Source organism: Crocodylus porosus, unplaced genomic scaffold (genome assembly GCF_001723895.1).
Source record: "Crocodylus porosus isolate Cpor-Errol unplaced genomic scaffold, CroPor_comp1, whole genome shotgun sequence".
Taxonomy (NCBI): Eukaryota; Metazoa; Chordata; order Crocodylia; family Crocodylidae; genus Crocodylus; species Crocodylus porosus.
In genome coordinates, this window is record NW_017728931.1 from 31849554 (window position 1) to 31869703 (window position 20150).

At 44.1% G+C, this 20150-nt stretch overlaps 1 protein-coding gene and 1 long non-coding RNA gene across 4 annotated transcripts in view; one reads left to right on the forward strand and one right to left on the reverse strand.

Annotated features, from left to right (window-relative positions):
- PTPRO (protein tyrosine phosphatase, receptor type O) overlaps positions 1-20150 on the reverse strand; it is a 258327-nt gene that overhangs the window by 83212 nt on the left and 154965 nt on the right. For all 3 annotated transcript variants that reach the window (XM_019544502.1, XM_019544500.1, XM_019544501.1), the window contains exons 3-4: positions 1992-2150; positions 194-346 (exon numbers count right to left, since the gene is read on the reverse strand). In XM_019544502.1, the coding sequence (XP_019400047.1) occupies positions 194-346; positions 1992-2150 (312 nt within the window). The remainder of the gene's footprint in view (positions 1-193; positions 347-1991; positions 2151-20150) is intronic.
- The window catches only part of LOC109316428, a 71291-nt gene that overhangs the window by 34369 nt on the left and 16772 nt on the right, over positions 1-20150 (forward strand). The window lies entirely within an intron of this gene.

The window sequence follows — 20150 nt, forward strand, 5'->3', positions numbered from 1 at the left end:
TGTTCTGATTTCCAGGCCTCTTGCTTCCAGGACACCTGGTAAAACCCAGTCTTCCCTCAGTGCTTGGAAAAGCACCAGGAGTTCAGATCCCAGCCCTTGTTTTTAGGCATTGGATACTATTCCTTGGTCACAGCAGATTGTGGAACCAGAGTACACCCTTGCAGAGAACAGTACACACACACAATTTTTTCACCTGTTCTATGCTGTTTGGGTTCGTGCTTGACACCGCTGTATTCCACTAATGTGCTTTTGTTGAATGTTGCTTCTGACACCAACTGAAATGTGATGTTGCTGTAGCATATGCCTGGCAGCCAGTGATTGAAAATGGTTTTACCTTTAAAGAAATCTGTGGATGGTAAAACACACACCAAACATTCACTTTTAAGTAACACTGCCACTTGCATTAAACCATCAGTGTTTCTGATATTTAACACAGCTTAGTCCTGATCAAGAGATAAAGTTTCAATAATTGAGTTTACCAACAGTTTTCCTGGCTGTCAAATATATTTACAAACAAAACCCAACAAAACAAACAGGACATTTTAAGGAAAAGCTAATTACAACTGGCAACCTGCTCCACGTGACAGCAAATATATCAAAGAGCATCTGATAAAATAAAGCATTAAATGTTTTCTGAGTGCTGCACACCAGGAATCCCCAGTCTTCTGGTGAATGTAGACATTATGTCATGGATAAACACTGGATGGAAAACTTTGGTGTAGAAATGGGCTCACCCTGAACAGCTGAGATCTGGGTTCATCTCTAATATTAGTGTTTGGGTGGGGGAAGAGAATGAGGGGTCTTTTGGAGTGGGAGGGGAACTGGTGATTAATTAATAATTACCTTAGCCCAACAATTTTTTAAAATTGGTAACAGCAACATTACATCCTACGAAACCACATATTGTCTGTGGCAGATAAAAACAGCTGCTGGCTGCACCTCCTTTCCACTAGTACTGAATAACCTTTAGGCAGTGATCTCGTTTACTCTGTGTACAGAAGCATTCACTTGCTTGTAGAAGCAATTCTGCTGGCTATTAGGCAATTCTGAACAAATGCACTATCTACAGCATTAATCCTTGTTGATATCCATTTTTCCTTTTTCAGAGTTTATCCTCAGAGGATAAGCTTCTTTGCATCTGGACAGTGTAAGCTAAATTTCTATGCTTAGCTGAATTCAATGGGAGAATTTAACCTTTTAATGCATCATCATTTCGTAGTCTTGGAATGCTAGCTATGATTATATTTTTCCAACCCACAAAATATTTAGGTAACACTCAGTGAAAGGCAGATAATCCTGCAAGGCTGGTTGACAACCCAACAGTGTATTCTTGCAACAAAACATTTGTTAGATGGCTTTGGTTTCCCCATAGGTGCATTTCCGTAATGGAGGACAGTCTAAGTCTAAGTCTGGAATATTTTAGCCCAAATAGCTAATAGCTTAGAAACTTATGAGGGACTGAAAAATCAAGGAGTTATGTTGGAAATTATGTTGCGACTAAAGCAGTTGCTGTCATGGGAACATCCTGCCATGGATTGTAGGGGACATACCAATCTCACCCAAAAAGTTAAAAGAGAAAACGAACAGTGTTTCAATAAAAAATGTAAACAGCATGTAGAGACTCCCTCAGTAAACTTTAATTTCCCAAATTCTGATATATCCATTTTATTGGTAGAATATCCCATTCTGTAGAAAGTGCCACAGGTCTTTGGTCAGAACCATTGTTTTATGTTCAGTTACTTCTACACTTTCTATCCTGCCCATGTACCAATAATAAGGATGGCACTCATTGTTGATATTAGAGCTGGGATAGGAAGCAGTTTTAGTTTGGAAAATGAGTTAACTATGGAGATGCTACAATCACTTAGGAGGTTAAAAATACAGACAAAAAAGGCATCAACACTATTTTCCTAATGCAAATTCTTGTAGATAGTCCTCATTTAAGTTAACTGTATTTGCACTGTTATCAATTCTGTTTTTTCTTCTCTTACCTTTGTATAACATTGTTCGATAGTCTTTACCTTCCCAGTAGCTTATGTTAACCCTGGTGAAAACATTGTACTTCTCTGGATAATGAATTTCAAACAACACTGCTGTTTCTGGAGATGGCTTGTAATCATAGATTGAAACGCTGCTTACAGGAAGAGGTTCTAAAAAATACACAGAATTACAAGATACAAGAGGAAAAGAACATTAGCAGATCAAAACAGAACTTATGACCTCTTTTCAACTTGCAAGAAAACTAATTGCCCTTTTGTATATCACAGGGAAAATTTTAAAACATAGTGAATGAAATACTTGCCCACTGCAGTCAATGGCAGTCTACTACTGACTTCACTGATGCAATGGTTTCCTTTTGTGTTCCTCAGGTCTTATTTTCAAACAGTGAAATTCATCAATGTGCAAAGGAACAGTGCAAGGCCCATTCAAACTCTGAAGACCCATATAAGCCCTATAAAGCCTGTACCAAAAATACAAACAAAGACACAAAAAACCCACCAAGCAAACAAGCGTGATTCTATTCAACTCTCTCTAAGTCCTGAAAGCCCATTAATGCATCTACTTTTGTAACATCTTACCCTTAAGACTGACTTGATCAGGTAGGAATAGGATCACACTTAGGCCCCTGAATCTACTTCTATTCCTGGAATTAAATTTGGCTCTAGATACCTTACTCCAAGGTCACATAGACAATCTGTGATGGAGGAGAGAACAAATGTCCACAGTAAAAACTGTAGGGGTGTACACAAGTACCTGAGATAACTTGTGTGCTGGAAGTTGTCAACCTTCTGAGCATGGGAGCACATAGAATCACGCATGCTATTTTGCCTCAGGCTACACTGTCTTTGGAACTCAAGCTAGCTCAGTTAGCTTGGGTATCTTCATGCTACGCTGCAGCCTGCAGGGTAGATATACCCTTGGTCTTCTAAGTTCCAAGCTAATCCCCTACCTCTGGCCCATTTTTTGCCTAGTCTTTTTAGGCCAAACTCTCAGTTGATATATGTGAACTGGCAATGCTCTGATGACCTACATAAAGCTACATAAATTTGTACCAGAGACTCTGGCCCAATGCTCATAAAAATAGAGCCAGAGTTTGGCTCAATTTCCATTGCTCGCAAATTCAGCCTACTGCTTGATGCGTTTCTCAGCTAGGAAAAAGAAAATTATCAGCATAATTTCATATTGTGTGAGCTAGCCAAGCATAGCAAAGAATAGAACAGATACCCAAATAATAAGGTTTTTTAATACAATATATTGTAATAGTTTCAATTATATACCAATGTTCTCATTACTTGATTCTACATTTTTGTAATTATATTATCTTTTTAGCTCTCTGACACTGGCAGACATGGATTGAATACACTATTCATTACTAATGTATTAGTATATTATATCATATAGGACAATAGCACCTAAAGGACCCAATTAAATTCATCACCCCCTTGTGCTAGGCCCTGTAGAAAAAGCACTAGCAGAACACTTTGCCCCAAAGAGTTTACCATCTAAGATTTGTAGAGCTGGAAACTAAATACAAATTCCCCCCAGCACAAGTATGGTGTTTAGCCATAAGATTGATATATTAGTAGGTAATGACGAGGCAATTAACCACGTCAAAATAGCCATCAATTACATCAACATACTAAAAAAATCAATCAGATTTTGTTTTAATTCTGACAAATCTCCTTGATTCATGTAGCACTGGAACCATACATAACAACATTCCAAGGAATGCAATGGACTTGGCATTTCTTTTCTGGGTGAAACTGGCTATCTTGCAAGCTAGCTTGATCTCAAGGAACTCTCAAACTCTATTCCTCCACACCAAACAGGATTGGAAAACAGGTTAAAATCCATACATTTGGACACCTGATACTTGCAGAAAAAACTGCTAGACCTCACAAATACCAATGCACATTCTAATGGGTGGAGTCTATGAAAAATCTTGCTGACAACTGAATTAACAGCCCAGAAATGGATGACAGTAAAAGCGTGTCACAGAAGACAAAATCTCTCTTCTTTCAGTTCAGTCCCTTGCCATCCCTAACTGAAATATGCTGTTGAATTTGCTATTCACATGACCATGGGCTGAATCTGACAGTTTAAATAGCACCCATAGCACTTCAAATGTCAATAATAATGTCTGAATAGTATAATTTTTAGCTGTAATCATCATCTTTCACTATTTCAGGGTCTGCTATGGGCTTCTGGGGTCTACCTTGGGCTTTCTTCTATATTCTCTCATTCTGATTTTTGGTCTTCCTTATTACTGTAATAATTATTGCAACTTCCTGATGTCAGTGATTGAATTACACAGCTATTTCTTCCTATGACAAATCAAATGAAGAGTGGAAGTTGTAATTCATTTTTAATCCAAATTATTTTTGCTCCTCATGCTTAGATTTAATTAACCAATGATTAAATCAAGTGAAAGTAACTATGCACTGCCTTTCTGCTTTCTATCCTCCCTATTGCTTGTTAACAGATGAATTAGAGTGAGATAATGGAATTTAAAGATTCATACATCTTATCTTCTTTGTTGCTAGATCTTCACATCTAAACTAGTTTCACACTCTGAAATCAGAGAAAGTAAACAGATAAAAACTGTGTTCTAGTTCTGGTTTACTAAAAGCTCCTTAGGTTATTAAAGCTTAGAAAATATGCCAATCCTAGCGATCTCTTTGCCAGGTCTTTATTTTAGTACACACCACACAGAGACTAAGTACAGACAGTCAAAAAGCCTCAGGCGAAGTTGATTCAATCTTCACTGGTTAGTCCAAGCTGCACAGATTGAGCCAATAAGGAAGTGAACAGACATTCACTTTTGATTCCAGAAATGCAGCCACATGCCTATAGTGGCTCAGGCCAGAAGTCAAGGGGTACTAGAGCACACCTCCCTGCTCAGCTGGGGCAGACAGCTTAGGCCAAGGCTAGCCCATCCACCATGTGAAGGGGGGGTGTTTACAAGGAAGGTGCAAAGCATCCTGGGATGCTGGAGGACTCTGAGTTAATTTGAATCTAGAGGGGATCTGGGGCAGAAGTTCAGGAAACTAATTAAACCTAAACCAGTTAAGTCTGACACTACAACCATCCAGGTTTATCTTAAACTGTTTTTGGCCATTTTGAAAGCAGTTTATGTGCACTGAACTTCTGCTGTGTTACATATTTGAACTGGTTTTCAAACACTTATACCAGTTTATGTGTAATTTCTGTCCCTAGTTAGAGTGAAAGTAGAGGGACTGGTCAGTTTCACTTCTCTTTTCTCCACATTTAGGGCACGACCTAGCAATAGGGCTGTGCAGAGCAGGTAATATTCGATTCAACAGCCACCTTGAATATTAAACCGGGTACTGCTTTGATTTGCCGTCTGCTTTGAGTTGAAGCGGACCAGCTTCAACTCAAGGTTGAAGCTCAGTTGAATATTCAAGCTGCTTCGATTTCCTCATAGGCGATAATGGGGAAGGTCGAAGCAGGCTATAACTTTAGCATTTCTTGTCTGATCTTGATGAAACTTGCAGGCAGAGTAGCTCCTGAGGAGCCCACAAAGCCTGCCAACTTTCACAGTGATAGGTGCAGGGGTTTGGGGCAAACTGCACCTTAGGCTGCTGACAGACAAAACTCATGACCCAGACGGAGTGAGGAGGGTGACATTCGCTCCGTTTGCACCTGGAGTTTGGGGACCCCAGCAGCGGGAGGTTCACCTTGAGGAACACCAGCTCCACCAAACCAGCATCCAAGCAGATGCGGTGGGGTGTCATAACATCCGCAGCCATGCTGAACACCCTCTCGCTTGGCATACTGGTTGAGGACAGGACAGGTATTCCCAGGCAACTGTGGCCAGATCCAGCCAGATAGGGCTGCAGGTTGCCCAGTAGGCCAAGTGGTCGCAGTCCAGGGGCTCCACAGGCTCAGCAAGATAGGCAGACAACACGGTGTGAGGGCTGTCTGCTTGATCCTGGGGTCTGGTGGGTCTGGACCCCCTAATGTTTGCCATGGCCTTAGCCCATATTGGCAGTGCCTTTGGTGGAGGGGAAGGCTGGCTCATGGATGGCAGGCTGGGTTCAGGCAGTGGATCCCCCTGTTTCACTTCCCCCCACCTCCGCCGTTCCACCTCCATCACTTTCTTAATAAGTACCTCCCTCCAGTGACTCAGTGTCTTGCTGCCACATATGGTGCCCTTCACCCTTGGGTCACAGATGGCGGCCAGCATATGCACTGTGTTGGACCCCAAGGGTTCAAGCCTTTTCCTAAGGTCCTCCTTCAGGTGCCTCACCAGTGCCTGCACATCTGGTGAAAGCAGCCTGCCCCAGCCAGGAACACTGGCCCCCAGGAAGCTCTTCACCTGGCTGCGAAGCTCCTTCACTATGGGAACCACCTGGTTGAGGAAGGCATCAGCAGCACTGAGGGTCTCAGTGGCCTCGAGGAAGGGCTTGAGGACCAGCAACATCTGGGAGATGACATCTCACTCAGCTTTGGTCAGGGGGCCGCTGATCCCAATCTCCCCAAGCAAGGCCAGCTCATGGATGGCCTTCTGTTGCTCCACCAGCCTCTCAAGCATCAGGTATGTAGAGTTCCACTGAGTCTCCACATCCTGGATGATTCTGTGCTGTGGGACATTTAGCTCTGCTTGTTTGTCCCGTAGCATCTTGCGCCCCTTGATGCTCTGGTGGAAGTAGCCTACCACCTTCCTGCATCTGGAAACGAGCCTGCTGGTGTTGCTGGGTGCCATCACCAGCAGCCCTGTCCCCCTCCAAGGCATCCCTCACAATCAGATGTAAATTGTGTGCTACACAGTGAATACCAGCAAAATTGGCATCACAGACTGCCTTGACCATTTTGGCCCTATTGTCACCATGAAGCCATGGGTGAGCTCAGCCTGCCCGATGCCCAGCCATCCCTGCACCATGCGGTTCATGGACCCCCTTATCTCTACTGCTGTGTGGGACTCATCCATCACCTTGGCATGAAGGAGATCCCACCAACAGCCTGACTGGCCGCACCAGTGTCCTGTGAGTGAAAGGTACGCATGATCTCCACCCTGGCTGCTCCAGATGTCCAAGGTGAAGTGTACAGTCACCTGCAGACCTGCCTTGTGCAGCTCCTCCTTCAAGTTTTCCCTGCATGCTTCGTATAGGGAAGGCACAACCATCCTGCTGAAGGTGGTGCGTGCGGGCAGCTAGTAGGATGGAGCCAGCAGTGCCAGGAGCCACCTGAACCCTGGCTGCTCAACAAAGGTGAAGGGCTGGTCATCCAGAGCAAGCATCTCCCCAATGGTCTGGGTGACCTCGCTCGCATTTGCAACTGGTCCTTTTTGCCTCCAATGTTCCAGGGTGCCCTGCCTCTGCTGTGGGGGGACAGGGGCTGTGGAGCAAGTGGGGGCTGCTTCTGTGGCAAAGAGGTGGTACCTGCGGAGATGATTAAGCATCCCCGAGGTGGTCATGCACTTTGTTCCCTTGCCCCAGCTGCTTTTGGCTCAGCAGTACACACAGATAGCAAACGCAGGATCATTTGCCAGCTCATAATGATCCCAGACCATGCTAGTACTGGGCCTTTCCCTCTGGCATGCAGGTGCATCTGTAGATGCTGCTGAACTCTCCCCTCTTCAGCAGACAGAGGCACAGCAAGAGAAAGAGCGGACTCAGCTGAGCCGCTTGCCTTCATCTGTACAGAGGAACCTTCTGAAGTGCCTCCTGGGAAAGACCTTGTGGCTTGAAAGGAAAAAACCTGAGGGGTGTTGAGCACAAACTCAACTGATTCCCCCTTCTTCCCCAGAACTTCCCTTGCCAGGGCACTGAGATCCAGATCCAGTGCCAGTTCTTCTTCTGGCGCTGGAAGGCTCAGCATAGGCAGTAACACAGGGGTGGAGTGCACTGCTGTGCTGGTTGCAGTTATGGTGGGAGAGGTTGTGGCTGCTGTGTCTGGACATGAGAGAGTCTCAGGCACAGGCAGTGGCTCTGGTGGCACTGCTGCTCCCCTCTCTTTACTGCTTGTAGCAGCCTCATCCCTTGTAACAGGAGGAAAGAGGCTGCGTCTGAGTTTGGTGGGGGGAAAAACTGCAGCTCTCCCGCTTGCAACCCTCCTTGCTCCCCTTCGTGCAGGCTGGCCAGTGTGGCCACCCGTCTTTCCACCCCACTTCATAATGTGTTCCTTTGTATATAAACTAGAACCTCAAAGTGGTTCCAGTGCACCGCGGATTAGATTTCTGGATGTTATATAAATGTGTTTGTGTGTAGATAATATATTGAGAAGCGTTGGTGTGGTGGAAAGAATAAATGATGTATAAAAAAATATATATATAAACTAAATTTCTATATATAGAATAGATCCTAGCCTACTACTAACCCTATCCAATATAAGCATAAACTAATATGAAAAGTAGTTATAAAATAAAAGCATCAAGTTTTCAGAAATCCCTGTTGCTAGCATTGCAAGCAGGGAATTTGTTGAAGATCAGGGCTTCCAGCTGTCGTGGTCTGATACAGAGGTGCTGGAGAACACCAGCAGCTCAGATACTGACCCCAAGGCAGAAAGCAGGGGAGCTGAAAAACTGCTGCCTTTTATGCATTTTCTCTGGCCCTCCCCCAGAGCACTGGGATTGGACAGGACCTCAGAGAATGCTGACAGGTCACTAGCCAGCCACACATGTCAGTTATGAAAGCATTCCTTCCCACTTTTCCCCTCCTTCCCCTTACTTTCCTTTTCTTCCCCCACAGGGAATCCAGTATAGGCAAGTCGAATATTTGACCCTTGTCGAATATTCAACTCACACTGTTAATATTCGACTTCCGGTATTCGATTCGATAGCTATTCGACCAGACTTTCACTTTTCAAGGTTGAATATGTGGAATATTTATCAAATCGAATATTAAGTCGAAGCTTTGCACAGCCCTACCTAGCACCTCCTGAAGTCCATTTTTCCACTGACTTTAAGAGTTTTCAGGAAATACCTAAACTGAATGTATTAACATGATTCTTTTGTAATTGCATTTCCAATGTTTTATAAGGAATATTTTATATTGGTCTCCCACATTCTCATTGAATAGTGGGGGTGTAGCTCTCTGTGTCAAGGAGTAGTACACTTCCTGACTAGCTGACATAGGCACCCAAGGAGGATGACTTGAAATCCTCTGGGTTAGAATATGGTGAGAACATGGTGAAGGAGATACTACAGGAGGAGTCTATTACAGACTTCCTAACCAGGAAGAAGAGCTTGACTATGAATTCTCTAGGGAAGGGGTTTCCAAAGTTTTCAGAGTCGACAGGTAAGGATACCCCCACAACCCGGGGGGTGGGGGGGCAAACCCTGTGCTGCTGCAGGCCCTGCAGAAGGAGACGCAGCCTCTCCACTCATCTCTGGGGAGGCTGTGTTTTGCCAGTTTGCAGACACTTCTAGTCTGGCAGCTGACCTGCCATGGCCCAGCACCAGGCTGTGGCCCAGGGATTGAGAACCCCTGCTGTAGGAAACCAACAGAGGCTTGCATGATCTCGGCGTATGGTTGTCATGGGTGATTTCAATCACCCTGACATCTCATGAGAGGAGCATTCAGCCAAATCTGATCGGTTGCATAGCTTCCTCACCTGCATTGACGAATAAGGGTGTGCAAAGCAGACCCTATTTGATTCAGATTTGGCCTGAATCAGGGACAGTGATTCAATTTGTCGACTCAGATCACTGTCCCTGATTCAATCTGGCTGAATCTGAATCTGAAAATTCGATGCTGATTTGGACATAGACACAACTTTAAAAGTTTTTTCTACATACCTTGAGGTAGCAGGTATGGCCCATGATCGCTGTGATGCTGGGGCACATGAGGCATACCACAGGAGTGTGTGGGGGTGGGGTGGGGGGGTGGGACGCTCCATGTATTTGTCAGCCCCCTGCATGCTCCCTGGCAGAACTACAAGTGGACTGGACATGCTTCTGGTTCACTTCCTAGTCTGCTGCTGAGCGTGCTGGGAAGCCCCTTGTGCCTCTGTGGGACACTCCATGTGCCCCAGCACTGCAGCACTCATGAGCCACCAGCTACTTAGACGTATGTAGAAAAAACAATTAAAGCTGTGTGTCTATGTCCAAATCTCCGAATCTTTCTGAATCTCTCCAAATCAATTCGGAGGATTCTGATTTCAATCAGGGAGATTAAAGGGTTCTCTGATTCAATTCTGATTCAGAGATTTAGCCACCAAATCGGGCCAAATCTCTGCCAAATTGAATCAGGGACTGAAGCTTTACACAGCCCTCTTGATGAGCACTATCTGACTCAAGAAGTCCATGGGCACAAGGACACAAGGAGAGGAACTACTATATCTGGTTCTGGCCAAAAGGGATGATCTGGAGAGTGATCTGAGGATTGAAGGGAAGTTCAGTGACAGTAATCATGAGTCGATCACCTTCCTTATCCATTGCAAAGCTGGCAAATCAGTCAGCTATGCAGAAATCCTCAACTTTAGGAAAACCGATGTTCACAAGCTAGGAGGTTGGTTGTCAAGGCCCTAAAAGATCATGATCTGACAGGGAAGGAAATCCAAGATTAGTGGTCGCTCCTTAAGAATGCGATTCTAAAAGCACAAGGGAAGTTCATTCTCACCTGCAGAAAAGGTAGTAAAAGGGCTGGGATACTTCTCTGGCTAAATAGAGAACTCATGGACCTCCTCAATCTTAAAACAGAACCCTATAAGCATTGGGAGACAGGAAATACCTCTAAGGAGTCCTCCTTAGAGGTATTTCTCTTCTTCCAACCCTTATGCACCTGTACGGAGTGGAACAGAAAAGTATTTCCTGTTTTCCAACCCTTATTAGAAAAGCCAAGGCTGATACTGAGCTCAAGCTGTCTACAGGCACCAAGGACAATAAAAAGTCCTTCTTCGGATACATAGGAATTTGAAAGAAAAATAAGGGCAACATTGGACCTCTGCTGAATCTTCAAGAAAGGAAGGAAGAAAGATGCAGGGAACTACAGGCCAATCAGTTTGACCTCAATCCCTGGAAAGATCTTGGAAAAAATTATCAAAGAACCCATCAACAACAGGCTGAGAGAAGGCACTATTCTGTGAGACAGCCAACACAGTTTTGTTATGAGGAGGTTGTGCCCCAACAACCACATCCCCTTCTATGACCATGTTGTGTTACCTGAACAGGGAGAAGAGGCTGATGTCATTTACTTGAATTTCAAAAAGCCTTTGACTTCATCTCCCATGATGTCCTCATGGTCCAATGGCTGGAGAACTGGCTCCAGACAGTGGTTGGAACCAGAGAGTGACAGTCAATGGAACAAGTCAACATGACACATGGTGACCAGTGGCATCCCTCAGTGTTCAGTATTTGGACCAGTACTCTTTAACATATTCATGAATGACCTGGATTCAGGGTCAGAAGCAGACTGGCGAAGTTTGCAGATGACACCAAATTATGGGGAAGTGTGGTCACACTAGACGACAGGCTGGCAATTCAGGCTGATTTGGACAGGCTCACAAAGTAGGCAGATCAAAACCCGATAACCTTCAACATAGAGAAATGCAAGGTGCTCTACCTCGGGAGAAAGAACCCACATCATACCTATAGGCTTGGCATTACTACACTCACTAGCACTATGACCAAAAGAGACTTGGGGGTCATGATTGACCACAAGATGAATATAAGCCACCAATGTAATGCCGCAGCTGGCAAAGCAAATACAACCCTGGCTTGCATCTACTGATGTATCTCAAACAAGACCCAAGATGTCATCCTCCCACTTTATTCAGCCTTGGTGAAGCCGCAGCTGGAGTACTGATCCAATTTTGGGCTCCGCACTTCAAAAAGGATGTGAAAAAGCTTGAGAGCGTCCAGGGGAGAGCCACATGCATGATCAGAGGTCAAGATAGCAGACCTTATGAGGAGAGGCTGAGAGGCATGGGACTCTTCAGCTTGGAAATGTGTAGGCTCTGGGGGACTTGGCAGCAGCCTATAAGTATATCAGAAGGGCTCGGTCCTTGGACTGATACTCTTCAATGTCTTCAGCAGTGACTTGGACGAGGGAGTGAAGTGTACTCTGTCCAAGTTTGTGGATGATACAAAACTGTGGGGAGAATTGGACACATTGGAGGGCAGGGAACAACTACAGGCAGACCTGGACAGGTTGGACAAATGGGCAGAGAACAATAGAATGTGATTTATCAAGGAGAAATGCAAAGTACTGCACCTAGGGAGGAAAAATGTCCAGCACACCTACCACCTAGGAAATGACCTGCTTGGCAGCACAGAAGTGGAAAGGGATCTCAGAGTCCTAGTGGACTCCAAGATGAACATGAGTTGTCAGTGTGACACAGTCATCAGCAAAGCTAACTGCACTTTATCATGCATCAGCAGATGCATGACAAACAGAACCAAGGAGGCGATACTTCCCCTCTATCGGACACTGGTCAGACCGCAGTTGGAGTACTGCATCCAGTTTTGGGCGCCACTCTTCAAGAGGGATGTGGATAACCTGGAGAGGGTTCAGAGAAGGGCTACTCATATGGTTAAGGGCTTGCAGGCCAAGCCCTACAAGGAGAGACTAGGGCACCTGGACCTCTTCAGCCTCTGCAAGAGAAGGTTGAGAGACGACCTTGTGGCTGCCTATAAATTCATCGTGGGAGCAGAGAATGGAATTGGTGAGGCTCTACTCACCAAGGCACCCTTGGGGGTTACAAGAAATAATGGCCATAAGCTAGCAGAGAGCAAATTTAGACTGGACATTAGGAAGAACTTCTTCACAGTTAGAGTGGCCAAAATCTGGAATGGGCTCCCAAGGGAGGTGGTGCTCTCCCCTACACTGGGGGTCTTCAAGAGAAGGTTAGATAAGCATCTGGCTGCGGTCATCTGAATCCAGCACACTTTTCTGCCTATGCAGGGGGTTGGACTCGATGGTCTATTGAGGTCCCTTCCGACCCTAGCATCTATGAATCTGTGAATCTATAAGGAAGAACTTCTTTACCATCTGAGTTTCCAGAGTCTGGAATAGACTCCCCACAGAAGTGGGCAAGCACCTACTCTGGACACGTTCAAAATGCTTTTGGATGATTATCTTGCTGGGGTCATCTGACGTCAGCTGACTTCCTGCCCTCTGGGCAGGGAGCTGGACCAGATGAACTTGTGAAGTCCCTTCCAGCCCTAATGACTATGAAGTCTATGAAATAAAATGTTTATCTTGTTATATTTTGGCTTTTTTTGGAAGCTTTCTGCATTAGAGAGAAAATATTCACAAGGTCACATCTACATTTGGAGAGATTTCACTGCCTCTTTAAAATCAGATTCTTTTATTTCTTCAAATACAATCTCTTTTTATTTTTAGATTTTCATAATTGACTGTTCCCACCTCCTAAAGCAGTTTGAAGGATCAGGACCCACACCTATATCTAAACTTGAAATAACCTAAGTCTTTAGGAGCAAGCAGCTGCATTTATTTTGTAGGTCTAAGGATCTGCTGCTCCCATAGCATCCAATTTCTTTTGTCTTTTGGAAATTTCAACTTCAGCATTCCTCCCAGACTCTCTGCCCTTTCTATTTAGCCTGTTATGTAGATAATACAAACAGAAAGTTTGCATAATGAGAATTGCTAACTACTTTCTCATAAACCAGGACCAATTTTAGATGCAAAATCCTCCATAAATATATCCAATCTTTTCCATCGACATTAAAGTTGTATGTGGCTGTTGTAATCCCAGAACATTTTTTTACACTTATGTTACCTGTCAGCTCTGTGTTCCTGAGGGAGCCCTGGCACCCAGCTTGCTGGACTTACAAAGGACTTTTTCTATCCCCCCCTCCCCCCACACACACACCTCATCTACTCAGAACTAAGCAGAAGAAAAGTTTAATAGGCATCTTGGGCCATACACTTTATACACTTCCTGGTCCCAGTATGGGAGGCCTATTTAAACTTGATTGACTAAAACTTGGTTGCCAGGTTAGGGAATGCTGAGGCAAGAGACCAAGTCAGAGGGGGTATGGACGACATTTGAACAATGGTTTAGAGTTCATCACATTATCCAGCCTGTTGGAGCCCTGACCACAAATGCTGTCATACTTTTCCTGGGGTGACTGGTGGAAGTCCTCCCCACAAAGTTTATGAACACTCCAAGTAATCCCCTTAACTCTGTTAAAAGACTACAGTAAAATCTGAAAATCATGCTAAACTGAGGCTTATTCACAGCAGGTAAAATACAAAACACTGATGCTGACTTCACAGTGCAAGCATGGCTAAGCCATCTGAGAAGATCCCTTCCAGTATATTCGTAATAACTTCAAGCTGGCTCCTAGGTGTCTGGTTACTCCTTAAAACTTAATGTTTTTCCCGGTTGTTAATCAGTTTCTTGAGATGTTCCAAACCAGATAACCCCTTGTCATTGAAAAAGGTAATTCATTTAAATTTAAACTGTTTATATAATAGGATCTTCCCTGTCAGTTATGGGTTGGGATCCTCTTGATTTACACAGTTAAAAGAATGCTTTGAAGAGGCTGGACTAAGGGTATAAGAAATCTGTAAAGCAGCAAACAGTGTGCTTGAAGACAGAAATCTCTCTTACACCATCCGCTGTTGTTCTCAAGAAGCTGGGAGAAACAGATCATCTCCCTTCTATGATCGTGCTGGGAACTTTGCTTATCAACAGATCTCCCGAGTGCCATACAATAGTGAGATCCCAGCTCTCGCTTTCTTTCTTTGTCTTTCTCCCTTTTTATTTTTCTCTCTAGGCATAGCTTCCTGAACCTAAATTGTATCAGTTAAGCTTGAGCTAGGTTTCCCCAAATATGCAATTAAACCAGGGTAATATTGTAATTGTTTTGTTTGTTTTTCCTTGCATGGCTATTACTACTAGTACCATTACAAATTTCATATACTTAGCAATAAATAACTTTTATAGTCAAACTGGTGGTAACCAGGTATATTTTTCCTTCTCTACTTCTCTTCCCCACTTGCTCTGCAGCAACACTTCTTTTACCTAAGCCAAAGATCCCTGTGAACCCCAGAAATACTGTAAGGTCCACTCATCAAGAGGCTATCACTACTAGGACAGTTAGGGCAAAAGATTGGGATGTGCTGAGTTTGAGACACATAAGGGGATCAGCTTGCATAGGCCGATTGACCCAGTTTTGCTCAGATGTGCCCCAATGAACTGAATGACACCTAGCCAGATTCAGAGGTTCACCTGTGTGCTTGTGCTTGTGTCTGACTGCAGTTTATTGTTACCTTAATGAACTGATTCCTGGCATATGAGGATGTCAGCCTGTACCTGCTGATCAACCTGGTTGGGTCAGGCATGTCACGTTTGTGTGCATGTGTGTGTGTGACTGATTTGGTGACTGGAAGAACCCAGCCCTACTGAAACTGAGTCCTGCAAGATAGATCCATTGGGGGTGAGGGCTTGCAGAAGGGAGAGATACAGCTCCATATAGAAACACAAGTAACACAAGCAGCACATTGATGAAATTACAAAAACCCTAGAAACATATCCCTATTAAATGAGCACACCCCAAAGTGATGGGGAAATCTGGTAACACTGAAGATTACCTCTGTACTTCAGTCCAATTTCACAAATCAATTCCTTTTTAACATTGATAAATCTGCATACCTTATACGTCAAGTCATGTACCGATCACCATAGATACAGGATTGCATACAATAGTTGTTAGTGCAGGCTGCCATGTAGCCTAGGCCTTCTTGCTCAAGAAGAGGTCAATATTGACTGGACTTTTTTATAGTGTCTTCCATGAGAAAAAATCTAAAAGCATTGTACAATAGCCCTCACATGGTAGATGTTTACGTCTGGTGTAAAATCACTCACATAAGTAATTCCATTATCCCATTGCAGGGCTACTCTCATAAACAAGTTATGAACACATAAGTTTTTATACAATCAAATTATTTCTATCAAGTTATTGCTTGTATATCCCAGACAATATCAAGGCTCTGTTGTGCTAAGTGCTTTAATCCATCAATACAATGCAGCACCTATTTATAGGCAGAACATATAAAACAACATCAGCACTATAGTTTATGGCAAGCAGTGAAGAATACTTTATGCAGTTGCAAGTATAAGCAAAAATTAAAGAGAGATACTAACCAGAATTTTCCAGTGTAAGTAATGATTTGGGGTATCCAGCTTATGATGCCGTAAAGGTAAAGAGACTAAAATAAGCTAAAGGCCAATGTTGGCATTAAAGCTAACGGATATAACTATTCATAAATAAGTTTAAGTTGGGAGCCAGAAGGAGGTCTCCAAGAACCAGAAGACTGAGGTTCTAGTTACCTTCCAACATGAGTAGTATGGCAAACAACCTAATTGGTTTTAAGATAGCAGAAGGCAGGGCAAGGTGGGACCCTAACTTATTCATAAGCTTTCATAGAGGGTAAAGTAGGGTGTTGCCTACAAATGCTTGTGACTTCAAACTAACATGGCTATCTACCTCACTCGAGCTCTAAAAGGGAGTTTCATCAGTTTGTGAAAGCGTTTACATGATATGGTTCCCTGCAATAGCAAGGGACTGAACTTTATGACCATAATGATCCCTTCCAGTCCTGTTTTCCAGGGTCCTCTGCAATTAAATAAATCTGCTCTTTTGAAATCTGCTATTGTATCTTTTAAGAATTATAGGAGCAAATAACTTAACTTTTCCATTTTATCTTACAAACAGCACCAGAACTTCTATTAAAAATGGTAGCATGGGCATACGCAGGGTATGTAGCCCCTTCTCTGAACTGAAGTGGATAGTCAGCAGGCACAGGGGCTGTGGGAGGGCACTGTCAACTGCACACATTTTCCCCTCAGTTACCTATAGAGTCAGGCGTGAACCCAACTGCTTAACTATATACATGTTTATTAATTAATAAAATAAAGTTATATACACACACATATATATACATATCTACAGATATGTAATCACTTTTTCAATGTACTGGATAGGACTATATTATATATGTGACTTATACCTCCTATAGAGCTTCAACCCACACAGGTAAGTAACAGACCTGGAACAGATAAGTATAGGCAAACAAAGGTAAATATAGCACGTCAGCAGGAATAAACACAATTCAGTATTTATAGTCCATGAAAGAACATTGTCATGTATGCAGTAGAAATCAAAGATAAAAATACATTTGTACTCATATAACAGTGAAACCTCAAATGACAAAATATATGGCGCAAATGACAAAATATGAGATGCCTGCTCACCCTTCCGGGTGTTACTATGTTAGGGTCAATGTTCCCTCTAAGGAATAATGGTCCATGAGCACACTGCTTCGGTCCTGTCTCTTCCTTTTGGTGCGGCGTGGGACACTTACCAAAGGTAAGCTCCTCACTCCTCACCCAGGGCAGGCAGCAGGGGCTGGGGCCTGGGGCTGGGGCCAGGGGCTGGCGTGGGCTCCGCCAGCTCCATGGAACTGCTCTGCTCCCCCACATTGCCTTGGGGAGCAAGGAAGCATCAGGGCTGGGGAGTGGAGCACTTCCCCAGAGCCAGCAGAGCGCACCTCAGAAGGAACCTTGGCTAGGGTCTCCCTATTCAAATAGGGGGAAGCCTGACCACAACTCTGCCAGGGGAAAATGGGACAACGTTCCAGGTCCCCCCAATCCCTTGTGGGCTGGGACAGAACCCCCTACCTCACAGGGACTCCCTCCCGAGGGCTCCCTCCCCTGTGGAACACCCTTGTTCCCAGCACTCATGACCTCCTGGTAATGTGGGGTGCTCCAACTCTGTGGGATAGGCGCCTCTCCTGGCACAGTGGCTAGCTGTTGCCTGGGGCTTTCTCTCATCTTGAGGCATACTTGTGGCCCTGTGCAGCAACCCATGCGCTGTTTGGCTCACTCCTTATGGCACAGGTTGGAGGCCTGGGCCACCTCATGCAATATTGGGGCTCGATCAGCTCCTGGACCCGGTGAGGGGTGCTGCCATGTCAGCAGCCTGGCCACGTGCCAGGGACTGGGGACCCAACCTGCCTTGAAGCAGCTCCCAGAGTTCTGGTCCACTCTTGGACCCTCCATGCAGCAATCTCTGCACCACACTCCTGGCTGCCTGCTGGGGTTGCAGACCCGAGCTGCCTCAAGTTGCTTCCAAGGTCTGGGCTTCATGCACCAACCCATGCACTGCTCCCTGGTCACCTGCCAGGGGATGCAGACCCAGACTGCTGAGAGCAGCCCCAAGGTCTGAGCCCCATGCACCTCTCTGTGCACCGATGGGGCTGAGGCATCAGTCCCAGCAAGGGGGTGGGCTCTTCTGGGTGCTGCTTCACCCTCTGGGCAGCTCTTCCACAGATTTTCTTAGCCCCTTCTTCTTCTCCCCCGATGCGTCTCCTGTGTGCTGGGCATACGTCTCTCTTTATTTGCTTTGGAGGCTCCACCCTCAAAGTCTTGCCAGACCTGCAAAATGCAGGCTTCAGTCAGGTTCAGGAGGGTCCTCACCTCCCCTTCCAGGCAGGGCAGGGTTGGCTCTGCTTAGCCCTTACCTGATCGATGGACAGGTTCCACCAATCAAATGAAGATTTTCCAAGCCCAGGATATGATGGGCTGAATTGGTAAGTCTGCCACACAATGATTAATTAGAGATGTGGAGGGATGAATACCACCTACTGAATCAATAGCAACATTTCCTGCAGCATCTGTCACTACGGTATTCAGGCATTAACTAGTTCCAATGCAGAGTACTTTCTAAGCATTGATGAGATCACAGTCTCAGATGGCATGCTTCTGGCCATTGGGGCGAATAAATGAAAAAAAAAGATTCTGAATGCTCTTTCAAGCCAAAGTTTTTCAGCTTTAAGTGAAGAGTCAGTGGTTTTGGAAACAATAGGACATTTTACAATCCTAATCTTCTAGTTTCAGGGCAAAGTAAAAAGAAAACAAAGCTGCTCATGGTTCCCCCATGTGTACCAATTTTGCTAGATAATTTCCCAGTGGAACACTATTTCTCCCAGGGAGAGGCAAATCACAGCATGCTCCTTCCTCGCACTTTTTAGTACACACATCTTTTAAATCAGTGGGATGAACTGCATGACAAAGAGTAAAAACAGTGATATATCTGAACCTGGGAAGGCTGATTAGGATAGAGGGGAAAGGTTTTTTTGTGCTATCCTTTTATTGGACCAACTGAATATATAGAAGAACTTTTAGATAAGCTATTGGGCCTCAGGTGCCATTCCTCAGTTAGACTTATTCTAAAATTCCAGCCCCTCAGTGAGAAAGACTGAATATTTTTACTCATAGTTTTAGAGTTACTTTCTTTGCTGCTTCATAAACCACCCTAAAGGCAACTTAGATTCTAATATTATCTCTTTTTTTCCCAAAGATACTAAAACGTGAAATAAATCCAGGAATCATCTAAATTTTCAATGAAAAACAGCCACTTTCAAAACAAAAGACAGCCATCTTTAATCAGCATACACCTACATCCATATTAGTATTAACCTCATTCAGTCCAAACTCCATGGGGACATTAAGTATGCAGAGCACAATTACACATTTTTTAATTTGGCCAATTTGGGGTTGAAAGCATTTACTTTCATGAAAACCTTTCTGGAAATTGGTCAGGATCTCAGTTTTACCTGTTCTTCAGCTCCCAGGTCAATATTGGATACTGATTCAGTACTGAATCAACAAAGAATGTCATCTTCTTATTGCCTATGTCACCTTCTATCTTGTGGCCCCTACATCTAATGATCGATTGTGCCCACTTCTGATCCTTGTGCTAAATAATATAAGAATTTCCACACTGGGTCAGGTCCACCTAGCCCGGTATCTCATCTCTGACAATGGCAAATGGAGGATCGCAGTAAGACAACTGTTTAGTTGACCAAATCTTAGCCTACAAGTTAAAATAACGATATCAGTGGGTGCTGTTACAGTCTGCAAATATTGTCTTGGTTCTCTAACACAGATATGCACTTAAGATTTTTTTAAATGCCCCTGAATTTTAAGGTTTGTAGCATTTTGACAGCAGTGAGAAAAACTACTCAAATGACAGACCTGTAAACCAATGTTTTCACAGTAAGTAAAAATGGCAAATTATTTTTTTATTTATTCCACTTTAATATTGAAACCACTTTATCTTAGGGAACAAACTCTGATCTCAGAGAAGAGGTTCAAGTTAAAAACGGTAAGTAGGGACCTACTCAATTTGTAATTTCATGGATTTTACAGTTGTT